Source organism: Perna viridis, chromosome 6 (assembly GCF_037379345.1).
Source record: "Perna viridis isolate PV_CMFRI_1.1 ecotype Kerala chromosome 6, ASM3737934v1, whole genome shotgun sequence".
In the NCBI taxonomy this organism is placed as follows: Eukaryota; Metazoa; Mollusca; class Bivalvia; order Mytilida; family Mytilidae; genus Perna; species Perna viridis.
The window spans coordinates 47,881,906-47,903,633 of NC_142450.1; the positions used below are offsets into that span (position 1 = coordinate 47,881,906).

Genomic DNA, 21,728 nt, shown 5'->3' on the forward strand with positions numbered 1-21,728 from the left:
TTCCACATCTCACTCACGCTAAGTTGTTTTTATCTAAAACATCAGTCGTTTACGTAAATCTATCACACAGGAAAATCTAAGTTAAGTGTTTTCAAAGGAAAGAAATGCATGTCAATTCATAATGTCGCGAAATAAATCATTCAATTTAAAATGAGTTGACAAGGTTATGCTCATAGTTAGGTTCATAAGTAAGGTCATGTCAATGGTTGTAAAATCCTGGCAAGAGGTTAACCAGGCCATAAATTTCAGCCATTTTTCGATATGCGAACTCAATATCAATCATATTAATTTTCTGAAATTACAATTGTCCATAAACAATCCTTGACATATTGCCATAGTCCATGACATGTATAAATACCGACACTACTTAGTTAGTAACGCTGTATTCAAGTTTCACTATGATTTCTTTTTCAAATAAATGCTATTAAAGAAAAAAAGTTTTTAATCAAGTTGTGAATAGTGAATATGTTTGTTTATTTTTTCATTATACAAAATAATTAAAGCTAGCTCTTGTAATTCCGGTTATCAACAGAAAATATAAAAGCCAGTCTATGATACAAGGTAACAAGTAAATGTCAATACAAAAATTCAAATATTGTTACCGTTAATCCTTCATTGAGTAATATCTCTTAAAATCATGATATAAAATAATGTATTAGTCAAATCAAAAGTTAGGCCCAAGTGTAAAATCTTTAGATAAAAAGGGGAAAACGGAAAGTTAAAAAAAAGGTGAAAATACAATAAAAGAAAACACAAATATAAAAAATAATAAGGACCCCATCTCATAACACGGTAAAGTAATAAACGTGACAACAGCCAGACAAAAGTTTCTAGATATCCTTTTGTAACTTAAAATACATATGGAACTTTGTTAATTAAAGACACGATTTTTAACTATAGTCAACATTTATAATCACTTAGCCATCTTATTATTAAACACATGTACTACTGAAGTATAAATATCAATCCCAAGGTTAATTGTATTTCAGGGAGATTTACATGTTGTCAGTGAAACACAGCAAATATCATTTGGACTAATGACAAGGAACAGTCCAAAAAATCAACAGCTTTCTTCATATTTTGACAAAGTGGGCAATTGGTTAGTGTTATGGTTGGTACTTAAAACATAGTATGGGGCAACTGTATATAAATCAACAGGAGAGGTAAGAAATATGGTGTTAATTGAATTTTTAAGTGGTGTTTGGAGATTGACACCTTTAAAGGGTTCTTCTTTTAAAAATGTATTGAAATTTAATCACTGCATATATTTAAAAAAGAAGAGGTCTAGTTGTGTTTAAAATTCAATTACAAATGTAATCTGTTTGACAGGGATTTATTCTGAAGTTCACCATGCCTCTAAATGTTCACAGAACAGACTTTAATTTTGTTTAAGGTATAATTCATAAGACTTGTTGGCTGTTATTATCAGGAACAAGCTTTTAATTATGTGAATTTATACCACTGTGGGGATCAAAATAGTTGTTATGCAAATATTACACAACTTTGTATACTTTCAAAAACACCATATAATTCCTTATACAATACACAAGAATTAGAGGAACTTATAGCTGATAGTTTTAGGTATACACAGTCAATATACTTCCAGTAAATGGAGAAAAGGTTCAACAAAGGGTTCAGGTTATTATTCTGGACCTCCATTTCACTGCTCAAATAATGATAAATCATTAACATTATTAGAATCAGTGTCTTTAGATGAATAATAGTCTGGATGTTTTTGAACACAAGGTTTATCATTATTAAATTCTGAAAATGTTTTCATACATTCACCTATAGTAACATCTTTAATTGCCTAATACTCAGAAGGTGGGTTTTGAAACTAAGGAAACAAATGGACTTTATATAAAAAAAACAAACCTTCAAATTAAAATTTATTGAGAGTAATAACAAAGCTAATGACCATGTTTGATAAAATGTCAATAATCATTTGGAAAAGATAAAATACAGCACATCAAAGTCAATGATAGCAAAGGAAAACAAACATATGGTAGAGAATGAACTTTTTTTCAAATGGATAACGCAAGATCTGGTGATACAAACAGTGACTGAAGCTCTAAACCAAACAATTAATAAATTTTGGTCTTTCAAGGGTAATAACATCAATAAGGAAATATCACACAAAATGAACCTACTTTTGTAGGCATTGACTTTGGGATCATTTCAACAATTGAAAGTTTCTTTCTATCTAATACAGTTTTCAAATTGTTAATAAAAAATAGGACATAAATGGAACACTAGGTGATACCCCATCACATAATGGTGAAAAAAAGGGGATGGAAAGTGTTCAAAATGGCATAACACTACATTTTGGATTGGACTTAACATGTTTTTCATGGTACTGAACAACTGTGCAGAGTTTCATTAACATTTGTTGATATATTTTCAAGTTAATATTTGGAAACTGTCTAAGGACAGATACCAAACTTTCCAGAGATTATCGCATAATATCTCACCACTTTGTTTGGCAGGGTAAAAACAAAAACCCAAAAAATATATATCACTTTTGACCTCCCATGGGCAATAACTCCAATAAGCCTCTTCATACAAGTTCAATCAAATGGAGACTTCTGTATAGCTCTTCAAATGAAGAAGAAAGGCCACATTTATTTTCTAGCAGTTGTTATGTAGAAATTGGTGACTTGATCCCTGTGGTCTAAAAATAGCAATAGTGATCATGTTTTACACTTCATAATCAACACAATTTTTGAAGTAGCCAGGCAGGTGATTAAATTTAGAATCCACTGAAGAGAAGTTTTTTTAAAGAAAACACAAATGACAATTGACAATGACAACTGATGCATAGTGATGACAATAGCTTTCATAGACCTTCAGTCCAAGTGAGCTAAAAAGTTAATAAAGTGAATTTCTTGGAAGTGAAGAAATTGTCTTGAGTAATATCAGGTATTAAACCAATAACATTTTAAGAATGGCCAGGCACAACATTAATGACCAAACAAGGTATTTATTCAGACTCTTTAATTTTCTTTGGACTGCTTGGTGTTTCTCCAGAATCCGGTGCTTGTCTCTTTTTCAGTCCTTTCATTTTTCTTGTCTGTAATTTCCCTAAGTCCTGTTTTGTCATATGTATTCTACCAAGTTTTGTACCAAATGGATCTTGTGAGATGTTCTTCTTTTTTCTTGGCTGAAAATAACATGGATAATTGTGAATTAGGAATAAGGAGAATAATCAACAATACACCAGTGACTACCTAGCCTTCAGAGTAGCAATAAAACTAAAACTTGTCTAGTCATGCTTTGTTTTATATGGTTAATGCACCAACAGAAGTGTTGAGATTTACAAAGAAACCCTGAATCCAGGAAAAAAGAAACAGTTAAGAATAGGACATCTAATGGGATTTTAAATAATATCCACCATGTGTTATATTTAGTGCAACTTTCACAATTCTTTACCATTCAAAGAAAGATAACTCAAAATCATAAAAAAATAGGGGATGGGAACAACTGAAAATGGTGGTACCTTTTGTGTAAATAATCCCATCAAACTAAAATTTGTATTTTATAATACCCTATAACAAAACAAAGTTTGACATAGATCTTTAATGTCTTTTAAATTTATTATCTATAAACCGTCAGGGGATGGACAGACAGATAAACAGAAGGGCAGATGGACAGACACACAACTTTTTGGAGGGTATCACATAATACTTCAACACATCATGTGGCAGGGTATAAAAAAGGAGAGTTTTGACTTTAAAATAAATGAGTTGACCTTTCCTCTTATTGTGTTGTTTAATACTGTAGTGCTTCTTGATTTTCTCTCAACTACCCTGTGTTTACCTTAGGTTCCTTGGGTACACCTGAATATGTCAATATTGTGCCTTGGGTACACCTAAATATCCCCGTCAATATTGTGCCTTGGGTACACCTGAATATCCCTGTCAATATTGTGCCTTGGGTACACCTGAATATCCTTGTCAATATTATGCCTTGGGTACTCCTGAATTCCTGGTCAATTTTGTGCTTACCGTAGCCTCCTCGTTTACTCCTGAATGTCCCTGTCAATATTGTGCTTACCTTAGCCGCCTCGGGTACTCCTGAATGTTCCTTCAAGATTGTGCTTATCATAGCCTCCTCGGGTACTCCTGAAAGTCCCTGTCAATATTGTGCTTACCTTAGCCTCCTTGGGTACTTTGAGAGCCTGTTTATATAGATCATCAGATGCTAGCTTTGTTCTCCTCAAGACCAGGTCTAATGATGGCCCCATGTCAGATAACTCTATCCTAGGAGTTCTACTTCCTGATTTCTTTAACTGTATTCTGAAAGAAAATAGACATTTATGGCTGAGCATCCACATTTATTAAGCAGGTAACAAATATTGCATCATTGTAGTCACATAAGAACTATTTTTTTAATCCTGTGTAATTTCCATTATTAATATCAAGCAAGGAAAACTATCTAAGAATTAAATAAGATTTCTACTTTTATCATCTTTTATACATTTTTAAAAAACTTTTTTTTAGTAAGTTCTTATGATTACAACAATGCTACAAAGTATTTCAACTGAAAAAATGCTACTTGTGAAGAACAAATGAAAAAGTTAACTTTTTCACTTTCTATTTATTTCTCTGTCAGTGACCATCTGGACTTAAACATTTACTACAAAAACTTAACCTGGTATAACAGTAGTCAAAACTTATTAAGATCATTTTCTATTTATTTCTACCTGTCAGTGACCAATATTTGCAAAATTTAGTATTGTTAAGTTACAATACATACTTGTAATTTCTGAAAAGTATTTTCCCATTTATGGCAGTCACACTTATGACATGTTCTACTCCAGCAAGTCGTACATTCTTTACTACTGGACCTCGGAAAAAATCTGTAATAAACTTTGTAGCTAAAAAATTCTATATTTATTCTTCTGCCTGACACTTGAAAAACATAATACGGATCAAAAGAACATAGAACTCCGTAATGCAGATGTATATGTAAGACAATCTTCCCCAACTTTTTCAATTTTTAGTTTTGTCATTTTTTGTTCTTTCAATTCAAACCTTATTTTCTTTCAATTATACATGTAGGTCAGTACTCTTGGTTATACTGAAAATTAATTTAAAGTGCACACATGTATGTATATTGTTAGTGAGTACTCCCATGATGGTTGTTGTATATTGCAATACTTCAACTGTAAGCAAGTTTCTTTTTGGTATTATGAACTAGTGCAAATCATATCAGCTAGAATATATTTGTTTGTATACCATAATAATATTATTGTAAATTACTATGTCTGCATATAACATGTAACCATGTGCTGATCTTATTAAAAAAAAAATTACTGAAAAAAGTTATCTCCCCTTTTCATAGAAGTATAATTTTATAGATGAAGACATTATAAGCCTTGTGTTTACCAGGGAAGGACTGGTTCATTTACTTCTATATGAACAATGTATCACACATTATGTTATCTACAGTTATAAACTTAAAGAAAATACAGAGATAAAAAGAAAGTTTTAAAAAAATTATAACGCTGGATTAATTGGGTTTTGCTATAGAATTGCTACATTACATTGAAATAAAACATATTTCATAATGGTAGAAGTGAATATATCCATATTCACCTTTAATAAACAAATTTTGTTTGATATGTATAATTAAATTGACTACTAAGACACAGACTTACCAATCATTAAGTTTTTTAATCTTTTTAACTCTCCATCTTGGTCAAAAGCCTCTCCAGAGAATATCAAACAAGGTTTTGTTCCATGAGAACACTTTGGGCCCTGCAATGCAGATTGTGCAAGTGTATTTGATAGTGTAAAGATTTCACAGATTTAGTATTTTTCTTACTTTTTCTGTCTGTACAGTTTCATAATATGAACTTATTGTATTCAGAAAAGTCAGGTCTACAAGTTAAAAATTTGTTGTGCTAACTGTTCAGAAATTTTCCTGATTGAGACCTCTAGTTCTGCTTTATTTATCTCCATTTCAGGACAGATTTTATTTAAGAGGGTAACATGACCCAACTAAACAATGCATTGGTCTTTCTTTGTGAGCTCAGGTAAGAATTTCAGCTTACAGCAGGATGCATGATATTGTAATACATAGAAGGAATAAATATTCAGGTTTTTTTTTGGATTTTCCTAAATAAATATCATTATGTGGTGTTTGAGAAATAACTTAATACATGCACTTGGAATCATTCATAATCTCTTTGTGACTCAATTGCTTTTATTCACCTCACCTCTTTCACAAAGAGTGGAAATCCTTGGTGGCAATTTTTCATGCGAATAGATTATAAGACGTGAATAAATTTTGTTGTCTTTTTTCAAATGAAAACATAACTTTAAGCTCAGTATTTTAGCATATTACATCTATGGAAAAGCTAAATATATTATACTAATTTGACGAAAATAATCCTTTGAATACTTTATAACATTAATCTAAATCTAAAGAACAAACCTCACTCTCTGCCATAGATATGAACTTTTCTACACCAAGTTCTACCATATCTAACACATGAAAATCAAAAAATCTACCTAAAAAAAAAGTCAAATAAGAATCACTTCATTTTTTGTCCCAGCTTATATGCATGTTTCATGATTGATTGATTGATTGTTGGGGTTTAATGCCCGAGCACCAATATTTCAGCTATATTCAGGCGATGAACATGAAAAGGATAATAAAATGAACATGAAATGATGATGAAATGAAAAAAAGGGATGGGACACAAGGACAATAGGGTTGACAAATTTTGATTGCCACAAGAAAAAAGGGAGGGATTGGTAGGGTTGGGCAATTTAGCCTCCAGTGGCGGAGCGCAAAGGTTCCTACACCTATCGAATACCAAAACAGGGTTCTTTAAAGTGCGAGGAATGTGGCATCTTTCCCAACACAGTGCACCATTATGGTTTGCAGTCAGGTTTTCCATATTATAGCCTGACAACCCCAGCATGTAACACGCCAGGGGTACCCAATCCCAGTTGCTGTGGGCAGAGTGCCTAGCCCCCAGCTAGGTTTCTGAGCACTATTTAGTTGCCTTTTACGACAAGCTTAGCACTGCTGCAGGCCTATTCTTTTGACACCCGGACCTGCATAAGGCTGCATGTTTCAAAAACCATTGGCAATTCTTAAAGTTAGTTCATTGCAGTATCTATCCCTGTAATGAAGCAGTATCAATACCCACAGTATTTTGTTTTACATGTCATTGACATTTCTCATTTCTCACAAACTGACCAGTAACAATACAAGTCACATTAATCCTGTAAGTACATCATTTCTAATACTTGACTGAAGCACAAATCTTGAATCTGAGTCATTAGCAAAATGTAAACTATAATACATGCATAATGAACCAGTATCTAAAAAAACAGTAAAACACTTACAGACTTTTTTTATGGAACTTTTCATATTTTGGTCCATATCCTATGATTGTAAAATCTCAAATTTCCTGATTTTTAATATAGTTAAAATAAAGAGATTCACAAATCAGTATAGTGTAATTTGTTGCAAAATATGTAGAAACTATGGAGAATCCATGAAAACACTTCTGCACTGGTTAGATACTCTTCAACAATGTCTACAGGGTGAACACCTAATACTTAATTAATTTAAACCTTTCTGAGTATAGTTTGTAATAAAATAGCTTCATATCAGATTCTATATTTCTATTACAGATTTGTCTCAAACCAATCATTACATGGGATTTCACAAGTATTGCACCATTTGATTGTACACTTAGACTTACCTAGTATTAAGTTATCTGGTCTTTTCTTTGAATGGCAGCCAAACATAAACAATGATGCATCAGACTTCTTAGAAAAAAATTCCTACAGGAAATAAATTCAGTTATATTATTTTATCACTGGATACCATTTACATACATAATCATGTAAGTATTTTGGTACAATATCAATCAGCAAACCTGTCTTAAGTAACCTTCCAAGGGAGAGCAAATAAACTGATCACATCATAGCAATTAAATAATGGATAAAAACTGGTAGAAAAAATATATATATTACAAAAAGTCCATTTCAACCAATTATCAATACCTAATATTCTCTCATATTTATTATAAATTAAATCATACTTACAATGGGAGTTTCATCTTCAAAAGGTCTTAAGATATTTTTCCTGCAAAAAAGTTAATGCAAATGTCAAATGACAATTTTTATCAGCAGTATAACAATTTGAGAAAAAATATAAAATCATCTATCCTGAAGAAGTACCCATCACTCAGTATGTGCAAAACAAAGCAATCTTTGAAACTATCTGTCTAGTGATACTCCTACCTAAACTTTAGTACAGTAATCCGTATCTGAAACAGCCCCCTGTCTTATGCAATCACCTGCAGTGCAAACTGACCCCTTGTAATTGGCCACCCCTCTAATGCATTCAGCTGCCACAACTAAGAATGAAAAACAAAGATCTAGCCTCCCATATCCAGCCATGTTAATAGTCAGTCAAAACCTTAGTTGTCAGCATAGTTTAAGTTGAGCATCTTTTTCCCAGAATATTAATCCAGCGAAGTGACTTTAAATGGTATTCTGAACTTTGTTTATATTTTCAATAAAGAGTAACTTGAACACATTTTTGATAGCATGCTTTTTATAGCAGCAAGTAACAATACATTAAAATATCATGACATCTGGTTCACTACAACTTTTAAGTTATTGCACGGAAATGAGAAAATTAACAACCCCAATGAAAATGACAACAAGGACATCGTAACAATATGACTACAAATCTTTGAGATCTTAGAAAAAGTCTTGACAGAGAAGGTAAAGCAGTATACTAATTTCTTGTACAAAAACAGTCAGGCTTATGATCTAGCAGATTTCATATTTGAAGATGCTCTAAATACAACATACCTTTTGTACATTACACCATTGGGTTTCTTTAACATGTACTGAAAAAAAATATGCATTAATTATTTCTATCTCCTGCTATACACTCATAAGCGAAGGCTAATCAAATCTTTCACATGATCTTTAAGTAGCTACAATTGCTGTCTCCCTTTTTGAAGATCCTACCTATTTCACTAAGCAATTTTTTCTTTCATCTTGAAAAGTCATACAGGCATATATATTTTCTATAAACTAATTCATATATATTATTAACATAAAAATTAAAATGGTAAAATTAAAAACACTATTTCTAAAAAGCCTCCTTTCAAACATTACAACTCTAAAGTATGTTCATTTAGGGTAATCTTTGAGAAAAAAAACTAGGAAAATTTATCTACTAGAAATTTTACGCATGATCTACCGTTAGTTCCTCAACTCTGGATTGAAAAATTGGAAAAAATTGAATGAAAAGGCATACTAAAAAACCCACAGATAATTACACTGTGTTGTCTTCTTACATCTTAATACCAACCTGTGCTAATACAATACATGTACAGGCTGAAAAAGGCCACTTATTCCATTCAATGTAAAAATGTTCCATAAAACTAAATTTATCATTCTCAAATTTAAACACTCTTCATTGCATGTTATTACAAGTGTATAATATTACATGTACAATACTAACCAGCTCCTTTAGAATCTGTGAAACTGTAGCACTTGTATTTCCTCCTTTAATGAACATTGCTGATTTTGTATTTTCTGTAATTTTGGCATCTCTGTGGTCTAAAAATCTCTTCCCTTTCTGAGTTTTTGGCTTTCTGTATAAAAATAACAAATAACAACATGTCTTGTAAATATAGAATGTGTATTAGGGTCGATACAACAATAATCAGGACAAGCAGCTCTGGTGAGTTAGTTTTATTCACATAATATCAGAGAAAACTTTAACTTCTATTCGGCTTCCCATAAAGGCATAAACTTTAAAGGGTTGTCTCATAGAAAGAAAATACACAAATCAATTCTTTTTTTTTTGAAAATTAAAAATAAAGGAGATATACATGTATCAATTTTGCTATAATGGGGTAACATTAATGATATATCTGTCAGATTGTACTGTAGTAGCCAATGTAAGCTTTAAAATTAAATTTTTCAATAACTTTTAAATTGTAGTGCTATTAGAATAAAATCAATAGAGAACAAAGTGTCAGTGACATCCAATATAAGTAGGATTCTGAAATATGAATGCTCAAAATTATTCTCAGAAATGATGTAATTTGAAAGTGATGGTTTGACCCTTACTACAAGTACATGTGTATGAAGTTCAATACAAATAACTCAGTCCCCAATAGATATACATGTGCACGTCATAGGCAAAGAATAAAATCATAATGTATTTTGCTTTTACTTGGATAAGATTTGGAATGAATTGTCTCCCTTCCTCATGGCAAGATAGCCTTTTTTCTTTATGTTCATCAACAGTAGGACCTTTGATAAACAAGACTGAGGAATCAGAAAATACAAATGTTGAGTCAGATACAGAATCTCAAAAGGTATAATGACCTAGGGTGAACAAGATTGAGTGTGAATCAGGGATTCAAGAAAACCAAAAGTCCTCAACACAGTCTCAATTTGAAGGGTCGAAGGTCAAGGACTCAGATACATGGTATTTCAAAGGTTTAGTTTCACACCTTGGAATATCTATAATAATTTGAAACCCTGTGTCACAGACTGATTAGACCTGGATTAAAGTTCAAGGGATTGAAAAAAATAAGTGGAATTTCTATATCTGTATACCATATTGTGGCAAAGAACAACAACAAAAATTAGAAAACACAGCAGACATACAAAAACAGTATAAACAGCTAAATCATGAACTCATGATGAAGTGACAGTTCATTTTCAGGTCTGAGCTAAATGGGCAATGAGAAAGTAGGAGAATTTGTTTCAGTTTAGTTATAATTTATAGGAATTCCGTTCGTCTGAACAACAAAGACTTACACTACTCGTTGCATTACCATCTTTGACTTCGGTAAGCCAAAAAGTTTTGTTTACAAATTACTTTCCACGTGTTATTCTAAACATAAAACAATTTCGGGGCCGACAGAACAAATCCCCGGAATTATCGTTCCTTGTGCACTACGTCATCAAAATATGTCATCAGACATAAGTTGTCCTAGGCAACGAGGAAGCTTTGCTAGATAATTTAGTTTAATTACCTTCTTTATTTTGTTTACAAGGCAAATTATTACACAGACGATAAAACAAGCGTAAGTTTTAGTAGATAATGATTACACCATTAGCCCTCCTACCTGTTTATGTCTGGTAGATAAGTTGGATAAATCAAATTTATGGTCATTTATGCCGTCTTGGCTGTAGTATGATTGCTTGGTCGCCTTCCTTCGAGTGAGGCAAAAACGTCAGATTAAAAAAAAAGCTTCGGCGAACGTTATGATGATTTGGACAAAATAAGTTTTTCGATCGGGCATAACCACAATTGAAATTAGTATCAGGCCCCGGTCTTCCTAGTCACATCATTTGTCATCAATCAATTTTCTCACGTGTTTATTTGAAACATGAATTTTAGTTTTATTGGCCCTTCGTTAAAGTGGCACCTGGTGAAATCTGGCACCCAGTCTGATTAAATCGGCACCTTGTTTTTTGTCATTAATCAGCATGTTTATTGTTAAAAGATTGGCCTTGGAAGAACAACCTTTAGATAGTTTGAGGGAAATGTGAAAGACCTGAGAATGACTGAAATAACAAGTCATATATAATGACGAGTTATGAATATGTTCCGTTTCTCCTTTCAATTAATACAGTTTACTGGATTTTCAGTATTTCAACATCCCGCCCACATCAGTATAGGGTACAATTGTTTTGAAATAATAAAGTAAATATAGATAATCTAGATATGGGACTGATAAAACAGTCATTTTTAATCCCAGTTTAGATTCAAAATTTATTAAATTATCACCACATACAAAACAATAAATTACAGATAAAACACATATTACAAACAATATTATATTCAAATTAAATTATTTTATAAGATAAATTAAACTCAAGTACAACAATATTGTAAAGTTGCCGACTTGACCAGGTCCCGATTTGATTTGTTATCACTTGATAACACACCCAGTTAGTGATTTAGTGATGTTAGTTGAATTCTCCTTTAGCTCTGTCAAAAGAGGCTAGTTAGAGTTACTCATTAGCAGTGGGTAATTCTCCTCAGAAAGTTATTCTCATTCCCAAATTTTTCATGGTCTCTTGTTAGAAAAGTTCTTTCCCAAATTTTGAAAACAAATGTCTCATAAACTGCCTATAGTCTGTTGAGATCTCATTAAATGAGCTATCATACAATGATTTTCATTGAGAAATAAAAGTTTGCTAAGCATGCAGGTTTGAATTGCTTCTTTACCTTAGCCTTCTGTCACAAAAATTAAAAAGATCTGCACTCTGACCAGTATAGAGCTAGTTGTCTTTAATTAGCAATTAGGTCTTGATGCTGAGTGCCATATGGCAATTTATAGACCAGTTATCCCAAAAATGATCTGTACTGAGCATAGTTGAGGTTTCTATTATACATGTATTTTACCCTCCATTATCTGGAGTACTACTTTAAGCACTGACTGTATTGGCAGCTGTATGATAAACATCTGTCTTGCTTGTGTATATTTAACTTGCAATATAAATAGTATTTAAATCGCCAGAATTTATCAGGACTACAATTTTCTGGTAGACTAGGAGTCACACACAAACCCACCACAAACATATGTCATTGTGTGTTGTGCCTAGTTTACTAATTTGGAAATGAATGGTTCTTTATCTTCAGATCATGAAGTTAAAAATAAAGCATGCCTTCATATCTGAATAAAAAAAAAACATTATTTATGTAAGGAAAACTTGATACCCTTCCACAGTCCTGGTCACATTGTAAATCTTCACAATAAGTTCTCTGTAAAAACATTACAAATGTGTATGATCTAAAGATGATTTTCATCATTAATATTGTATGTATTAATAAGGAGTGTATTACAATCATGCAAATTTAATGTTTTGATATATTTGTAGTTTAGTTGAACGTGAACAACTCTTATGTAAATGAATGTATATGAAGATATAATTTATTTTCAGATGGGGCCTTTACCACAAGGCAGTGGCAACAGGCATGTCAAGGCCAGCCAAGGACCAGATATAAATATGATGAAGTTTTACATTACACAAAACTCTACAACATATGGTCGTTATCATGAAAAATTTAAGCCACGCCCTGGACGTCATACTGGAACGGGTTACCTTTCAAACTTCAGGCCAGCTGTGTATTACAATCAAAGAATTGATCAAGTGGACAATCCAACATTAGCGTAAGTTTTCACTGAAGGAAAAATAAATTCATTTAAGTATTCTTCAATATCACTCTTGTATTTTGGCCAGATAGCCATTTCAGAGCAATCCGAAACAGTTCAAAATGTGGTTTAAAATGCACTATAATTAATCTTGTTCAAATTCAGCCATACCTTTTTCATGTTGGTTTACTAAATATGAATAGACATATCCAGAAATTTCCAGGAATTTGGAGTGGGGCCATTGTTTACTTATAAATGTCCCTATGAGATTGGAAGGCTTTGTATGAAACCTTACAGAATGAAATCTTAGTACTTTATATTTAAAAAGAATACAATAGGGTTGTTCAATTACCATTTAAAAAAATATGAAATTGTCTTTTATTTCAAGGAAACTTAGTTCAAAATGTAAAGATTATGCTCATAGGACACAAGGAATTGACAGGAAAACTAATTAACTTATTACACTTCTGCAGGAATATTTGTTCAAGAAATTACCACACAGTAACGGAACTGGCCTACCAACCATACAAGGAGAATAGTGGAAAGGAACCCCTTCCTAGTAATGTACATCAAGTAGGCTCAGGATTTGTACGACAGAAACCTGTTACTATTCCTAAAGAGGTTGATGTAAGTAAAGCATGGTTCATGGTCAGCATAATTAATTGGACCATAGATGAAACTTCAGGGAGTTTAAGCACATTTACATGCAAAGTTTTTTTTACCAAGCACTACTTATTGAGAGTAAATTTGATCTTAAAATCATCTTTGGCAAATATTTTATAAAAGAAAAAAGAAATTGAGTTTTGGGTATAACTATATTTTAATTTTGCATGCTTTTTATATCTTATATTTCTATAAATATATATAGAGAGCACCTTTCTTTCTAGTTATTAGGATATACAAGCACTTATTCCACATTCTTTTTGTTTCCATTTTAAATATGTTTTAATGAAATTTTATGAATACAGGGCAAAGTTTAATACAAAATCTCAATTTGAGAATTTCCTTAAAGATTTTTTTAACTCAAATTTTAATCATCAGCTAGCTTGAAACTCAATGATTCAATGAAAATGTCAAATTGAGATTTTTACGAAGCTGGGCCCTGGCCTGACTAATGATACACAGAGCTTTGATGATCTTATTTATTCATTTATTTTTTATGAGCACCAAAGATTAGTTGCTAATTTGAATAAAGCAACATTAATTATCCCTAGTAATCAGACAAATCCATTGATGATCAGGCTTTCCTATTTTGTGTGACTTACTTTTTGATGTACTTAAAATTAATCGAAGTGTTTTTTACTTGCATTAAATTTATTTATATTGACAAAAAAATTTAAAAAAAAACAACTGACATATCTTAATTAGAGAATGTTTTGTTAAAAAAATAGTAAAAATTAACAAATTCAAAAAATATGAAGTTGTGATCATCAGTGCATTATAGTAGTTAATATAGTTCCATTTACCTTTGCATGTATGCATGTTTATTAGGTTTCTGATTTTAGGTAAAGGGAGTATTTATAGACACAAGGGCATCCTCTGCTCCTGCCAATATACTACCTAAGGCTAAGCCTTTATTACATAAGATACAACCTAAAGATCCTGTAGAGTTAGAAAACGAGGGCTATGTAAGTGTATCCATGGTGATTTACACTCCCTGTCTCACTGTTGAAAGGCTACTGGTGGCACATTTTTGTTTGATTGCTGTGATTTTTGTTTGTTCCTTCCAAAAGGCATATTTCATTAAGTCAGAAAAGTACATATCTTTGTGATTATTCTTTTATATTTTAAGCAGCATTTGAATTAAGCCACTGGTCCAATAGTCTAGGCCAACAAAATGATGATGAAGCTTGTGAGTCTGTCTAAACTAAGAAGTCAGTTTGTTGTATGGAAAAAGTTAAAATAAATGAAATAACTGCAAAAGCCTGTTTATGATTCAAAGACGTCATTATACCCCCGCAAACAAACTATAAAGTTTGGATGTATAAAGGAATCACCCTGTTTGTCTCTTCATCTGTTCACCTCCTCCTTAACCGCTCAAAGGATTTTGATGAAATTTCATAGGAAGGATAGGCATGGTATGTGGATGTGCATGAAGGAGTATAATTACTGTCAGCGAACTTCAAGAGAGATAATCCAAATTAAGGGGTTGAACAACTCCATTTTAAGCAGGGGTATTCTCTTTGTGAGCTTACTTACAGTGTCTCTAGTTTTGTATTTTCTAAGAATTAGTCTACCAGGTGATATAGTAACATTTACAATGTTTTCTAAGTGTGTTTACATGTTTAGTATTTTAAACAATGTAATGCATGTACAGCCTTTCAATGCTGCACTAAAATAACAAAATAAGCCTTGAGGTACAGCCAAAGGTTGTACAGAGTGTTCTGAATGTACATAAAGAATCTTCATACAAACACTACCTCATAGGCTACCATAGTTTTTCATTTATTTCTTTTTCACTTTTTCTTTAGTTATTAGTCACAGTTTTTCTACTTGCATATTAGATACTTTTCTATGTAGTAATCATTTCTTGCTTTGTAAATAGATTACATATTAATGTATGGGTAACTATAGCCATTATTATATTACATATTTAATATAGAAAATATATGCTTCAGCTTAATCCCTACAAATGTTTTCAGACCTTTCCTTTAAACATATAAACATAAATGCATATGTTAATATGCTGTAATTGACACAATGACTGTATTGTTTATTACTTATGTTACCCAGGGCCCTCAGTACATGGTGTCTGAGACAACACAAAGATTCAAAGGAGCACAGCCTGATAGAAGTAAGTAAAAGCACTGTATTACACTAAACGGTCTTACTTTTTTTGACATATTGATAGTCTTGTGTAAAATAAGGGGAGATAACCATCATCGGTTCTGGATCCAAACTAAGCACATACTTTTAGGATACAAAGACTGTGCAACTGTCAAAGTACCTTGAAAGAGAACATGTAGACACATCCTAAATTGAACAAATTTGCACACTTTAATCTAATAAGCACTTTATATCAAATAATTTAAGATCAAAAGCACAGTATTTTGTTAGTTTTAAGACATTTTTTTTGTAAAACAATCAACTTTAATTACCAAGTAATAACATGTTTCTTTTGACTTTTGAAGTGGATGTATCCATGAAGACTGTTGGAGGTCCCGAAGGTACAGGATTTACACATGCCTATAATGTAGAGCCCATCACTTTTATCCCTGGAGATGCTCACAAGAATGATAGGCCTGTAAGTATATATAACCTACTTACCATTCTATTCATACATTTTCTATTTCTTCCTAATGGGAATTTTATGAAAAGGGGAGATAACTTTAAATTCTTTTTTCACTTTTGCCTTCATTTCTATTTAGAAAACATGATTACCAAATTAAAATTATCTTGAAAATGATTAGATGAATAATGTATATATATAAAATATTTATGTAAGAGGTATATACCTTAGTAAAAAAAGCATAACAACTATTCACATTGCTCTAAAACTTGTTCACTTAATTGCAGAGATGGCATACCACAAGGCCTACTGGTCCTAGCATTATGAAGACAGATTTCCTCAGATCAGAATATCCTCATGTAAGTTTATTTTTTTACAAATATATAATAATTATAAGTTAATCAAAACTAAAGGGTTAAATATCCCACATATGTACTTGTTACTGTTAGAGCTCTTTATTGAGATGTAAAGTTGTACATGTACTAGTTGAAAATTTACATATATCATATACATCAACTTGTGAAAAAAAGTATTTTTAATTTATTTTTTGTTGTACTTTTCTTTAGGGAGATGAACCTTTACCTAATCTTGCACATGGGTCAGAAAGAGGAACAGGATTTACCAGGGAAAAGGCTAAACCTCTGTATGTCCACAGAAATCCAAGAGATGTAAGAACAGTTATTATGTTAAAAGTAATTGGTCAATTCCATCTCTTGGTGGAATCGTATTCCTTATCTGTATTGTGAGGATTTTATTATCAGCTGAAATGAATAATTAATCTCTTTTTTTTTTCAAAAGAAAACCCACTTTTTATTTCTTGGAAATGTTTCCCTACTATAAATGTGTTTTTATGACTCAGAAAATTTCTGCATCACTTTACATCACATGTTAGTATGATGGATATCCAGAATTGGATTCTAATATTTATTGTAGGCTTATGACAGAGCAGATGACATTCCAAACCTTCGATTACAGAGAACCAAAAAAACTGATCCCACTGACTATCTTAACATGATTCACCCTGATAATCATTCTAGGTACAGTATTAATTAATGATAAGTTTTTGTCCATGTTATTATAAATGAAGCCTCCTCAAGGGGACTTAAAGTTATGCAGAATTTTGTTCGAGATTTTTCTCCATGACATAAAGACAGCCTATGACAAATAGTTTTATTTAAGTCTTTTATTTTAAAATTTGTATTTTCAGTCGGAGTACATTTGTTTACTTTTTAGGATTCTTACAAAATGAGTTATTGAATCTTAGATAATTTATTCCAACAATTTTTGTAGCATCACAAAAGATGTATTCTTAGGTCAGCAGAGACCAAGTAAGAATGAGGCGGATCGACTAGAGAGAACTGGTGTCGGTAACCAGGAATTGTCAGGATACAGTGAAAATAACGATAGATTTGTGGCCTATCCAGATGACTACAAACGTTTCACTACACATTATATGACCAGGTTAGTAGGATTCATGTTTTTTTATTTTACATATAACCTGTCAGCCATGTAAATGATGTTAGGTTTTCCACGCTTGATGTATACTAAAGTGTTGACCAATCAGTTGTGTCAAATTTCCTAAAATGTGTAAATGAAACCAATTAGATTCATGTCTTTATAAAAGCTTTATTAACAAAGTTTCCATTCAGTAGAAGTTAAATTAGGTAAAATGCTGATATATTTGACTGAAATTGTTTTTTTTTTATTCCTTTATTTACAAATATAGATATTTGTCTTTTGATTTTTAGTTTCATTATGTCACAAGTTTGTTTTTTTTTTTTCACTTTCATTACTTTTTATGCTGCTGTAGTAGAGTCTTAAAAGATTTTTTTACATATAAAGGTTTGGACCAGACCCAACCCCTTTTGGAAAGGACCGTGAAGGCCACACGCGTGGTGGAGTACAACAACAGAAGCTGGATGGTTTTACTAAGAGTACATCTGTACATTCCCATGGTTTAGATATCCAGCCTACAGATACACTGAGAAGATTAGAACCATATGTTTCCAGGTAACACCCTTGTCATATCATTGAAGTAACTACTATACTGGCATATGAATGCTTCTCGATGAATAAGAGGAAATTTATCATTGTAGTTAAGTTTTTGTTTTATGTTACTTTCATAAAGCTTTTGCTTTCATTTCCCTTAGTTTGTAATTAATTATATTTCATTTGCATGTTAGAATCAGTAGAATTATTATTCAAATTTATTATATATATATCAGTGTTATATCAAATTTTTCCAGTGTAATAATTTTCAATAATTCACACTGTGAAATAAATTCTGTAATTTCACTCTCACGCTTTCTCCTGCTAAAACGTAACAACTATGATATCAGTGCCAATATCACAGAATTTAAAACTCATATTGAAAATATTGATAAATTATGAAGAAAATCTATATAATAAATAGATTAATCAAAATATTATCACTCGTGCCAAGAACACTTGAGGATTTAACTAGTGCACGGAACAAGTTAAGCACATTCGTTAAATCTAGGCGTTCTTCAGCACTCGTGATAAAATTTTGGTGATTCACTCTTTCCAATTAATTATCCTTTTATTTTTTACGTTAATTGAATGTGATTTCTATTAATTTTCAGGAGTATAAAGGCAAGAGATGTATTTTATGATGATCATACACATGATTCTAAACTCCACCAAAGTGTGCCAGTATTTTAGACACTGTATGTAATTTTATTATAATAAACCAGTTGTGATGAGTAAAAGAAGAAAATAATGTTATATTGAAGACTTTAGTACCAGATTGGAAATTCAAGGAAGACACTATTTTGTGATAACAGAACTTTATATTTTAGATAACAACAGCTTACACTGTAATTTACAGTACATTTCTGGACAGTTGTGAGTTATCTCCCCTTCTTTTAAGCACAGGGATAGAGTTACAAATCCTTACTTCTTTATTATTTATTATAAAGATAGCAGTGTTATATTGAATTTTTCCAATGTAATAAATTTCAATAATTCACAATGTGAAATAAATTTGTTTATTCGTTTGAAATGTAGATTATGTCTTTAAACATTTTTTAAAACACCATGAGCAAATTTTAAAATCTTCAGAAATGATTTATTTGATTTACATCTTGTTGTATATCTATTTTTATATTTGTGATTTTGTTTGATCATGGACATTTATATTTTGATTGCTGTTTACAAAGTTAGAGTTTTTTTAATGTATTCTATGTGTGCAATTTTTAGGAGTCAGTCCATTCTTCATTCATTCTTTTCTGATTTGTGTTAAGGAATCATATTTATACAATAAGATACATTTCTAAAGAGATGAAGGATTTTTGTATGAGACTAATGGCCATTATACATTTCTAGAGAGATGAAGAATTGTTGTATGAGACTAATGGCCATTATACATTTCTAGAGAGATGAAGAATTATTGTATGAGACTAATGGCCATTATACATTTCTAGAGAGATGAAGAATTATTGTATGAGACTAATGGCCATTATACATGTACTTAGTTTGTGCCTTCTCTAGAGTTTTCTTTTCGTATCAAGAGAAGTCCATAGTTATACATACTTATTTTTGTAACATGATAATAAACTTCATGTGGAACATCCAGAATTGTTAAACCAGTGATGAGTACTTTTTCCGTAATTCTATATTTCTACACCTAAACCTAGTCCATCTTAAGATGCTCAAATGCATGTTTTATAATACAAAATGCTTCAGGCACAAAAATCACATAATCTGCTTTAATTTTTATGTACACTGGCACATGTATTGAAATAGCATGTACACTTTAACAGAATATAGTTAGGTCATTACGTATGTGGCTTGTTTTGTAAATGTAGAATCATTTTATAACTTCCTGCTGAACAAAGTTTCTAGGGTTTTGAAACATGTAACGCTGCCTGACACTGACAAAGCTATAAGAATGACAATATCTTAGTATCAATATGTTTTAGTTGACAAACACAATGATAGAATATGTTTTGTTAATCATTGTACTTTGGTTTACTATTGGTGCACAATTACCTCCTATAGAAATGCTGCATGATTATTCACGAGCATACAATTATCTTCTATAGAAATGCTGCATTATTATTCACGAGCATAGTCTGATAAATATATATTTGTTATTTTCGTTCTGTTTTTTTTTCTGTTGATTTTTTACATAGACTGAAATATTTCTACAACAGCCCAATTTTGATCAGTATTTAACTTATTGTGATAACCAATTTATTTTTATTAGTTTTTCAAATGATTTTTGTATAGTTGTATATGATTCTTGTTATTTATGATTTATAGCTGTAGTATTGGAAGAATGCTACTGAATAGAAACCATCCTTAGCAACTTAAACAATAATTTATGATTTTTTTTAAAAAGCTTCTATTTTGGAATCTCTAACATGATGATGATTTATTAAGAATAGATATATGTCAAAAGTCTACCTACCACCATCACCTGGACCAAGTCCTTTTCATTAAGATCTGTTTCATTTTTAGGAATCTCAACAAAGAATATGGCTAATAAATTAACAAATCTGTGGTTGTCTTCTATTATTGTACTGTTATTTACCCACGCATTTATTGTTTGGGCAGACTACTTACCAGATTATCAGTTGGAGACATTTGTAATGTATTTGAATGATATAAAACTATTTTAAGATCAGCTTGGAATTGTTCCAGAAGCTGCAGTTGAGGATTAATTTAAAAAAAAAAACCAATGAATATGAAGTACAATTTAATTTGATATGTTATATTCTATAGCATTAATGTATTCATTTCACAAGATTAACTTCTTATTCTTGTGTAAAATTAAGTTGATAAAAATGTGAAAATTACTAGTTTATTTAACTGGAGACCTTGCAATTGTGTTCTATATACACGAAACAGTCCTAATTAGTAAGATGGAGATATTGGGCCAAAGTACAAATTACCTCTCTGGAGACTAACATCCAAATATCTTTCTGTCATCAATTGTTGTTTGTTATGATTTACCTCTCTGGAGACTAACACCCAAATGTTTTCTGTCATCAACTGATGTTTAATACCAACTTACATCCAAATGGAGACTAACATCCAAATGTCTTTCTGTCATCAGTTGATGTTTGTTATGAATTACCTCTCTGAAGACGAACATCCAAATGTCTTTCTGTCATTGATTGGTGTTTGTTATGAATTTCATCTCTGGAGACTAACATCCAAATATATTTCTGTCATCAATTGTTTTTTGTTATGAATTACCTCTCTGGAGACTAACATCCAAATGTCTCTGTCATCAATTGATGTTTAATACCAATTACCTCTCTGCAGACTAACATCCAGATGTCTTTCTGTCATCAATTGTTGTTT

The 21,728-nt window shown here is 31.4% G+C and overlaps 2 protein-coding genes across 3 annotated transcripts; one reads left to right on the plus strand and one right to left on the minus strand.

The window, feature by feature from the left end:
• Window positions 1-1,876: 1,876 nt before the first annotated feature.
• Window positions 1,877-10,954, minus strand: LOC148615345 (ribosome production factor 2 homolog). The gene is made up of 10 exons (XM_088590251.1): window positions 10,821-10,954; window positions 9,508-9,640; window positions 8,847-8,884; window positions 8,070-8,109; window positions 7,724-7,805; window positions 6,439-6,515; window positions 5,660-5,759; window positions 4,756-4,858; window positions 4,151-4,295; window positions 1,877-3,160 (listed from the first exon to the last, which is right to left on the minus strand). Exons 1-10 carry the CDS (start codon window positions 10,838-10,840, stop codon window positions 2,981-2,983), a joined length of 918 nt encoding a protein of 305 aa, XP_088446377.1. The 5' UTR covers window positions 10,841-10,954; the 3' UTR covers window positions 1,877-2,980.
• A 6-nt stretch (window positions 10,955-10,960) lies between these two features.
• On the plus strand, window positions 10,961-21,217 carry LOC148615346 (stabilizer of axonemal microtubules 4-like). Of its 2 annotated transcripts, XM_088590252.1 has the most exons (12): window positions 10,961-11,089; window positions 12,957-13,186; window positions 13,642-13,795; window positions 14,674-14,796; window positions 15,902-15,962; window positions 16,300-16,412; window positions 16,685-16,756; window positions 16,964-17,065; window positions 17,331-17,434; window positions 17,688-17,858; window positions 18,240-18,407; window positions 19,001-21,217. In XM_088590252.1, exons 2-12 carry the CDS (start codon window positions 12,957-12,959, stop codon window positions 19,077-19,079), a joined length of 1,377 nt encoding a protein of 458 aa, XP_088446378.1. In that variant the 5' UTR covers window positions 10,961-11,089; the 3' UTR covers window positions 19,080-21,217. The 2 variants fall into 2 exon arrangements, with proteins under 2 accessions (XP_088446378.1, XP_088446379.1); XM_088590253.1 differs by lacking the exon at window positions 14,674-14,796.
• Window positions 21,218-21,728: the final 511 nt, after the last annotated feature.

What these genes read in the sequence shown, in the direction of transcription:
- LOC148615345 (XM_088590251.1), bottom strand. Translation starts at nt 10,840, where the DNA reads ATGGTAATGCAACGAGTAGT. An exon ending in AATGGTGTAATGTACAAAAG is followed by an intron (nt 8,110 to 8,846) that starts GTATGTTGTATT and finishes ACTTTTTTGCAG; the next exon opens with GAAAAATATCTTAAGACCTT. An exon ending in TATCTATGGCAGAGAGTGAG is followed by an intron (nt 5,760 to 6,438) that starts GTTTGTTCTTTA and finishes TCTGCATTGCAG; the next exon opens with GGCCCAAAGTGTTCTCATGG.
- LOC148615346 (XM_088590252.1), top strand. Translation starts at nt 12,957, where the DNA reads ATGGGGCCTTTACCACAAGGCAGTGGCAACAGGCATGTCAAGGCCAGC. An exon ending in TCCACAGAAATCCAAGAGAT is followed by an intron (nt 17,066 to 17,330) that starts GTAAGAACAGTT and finishes TATTTATTGTAG; the next exon opens with GCTTATGACAGAGCAGATGA. An exon ending in TTAGAACCATATGTTTCCAG is followed by an intron (nt 18,408 to 19,000) that starts GTAACACCCTTG and finishes ATTAATTTTCAG; the next exon opens with GAGTATAAAGGCAAGAGATG.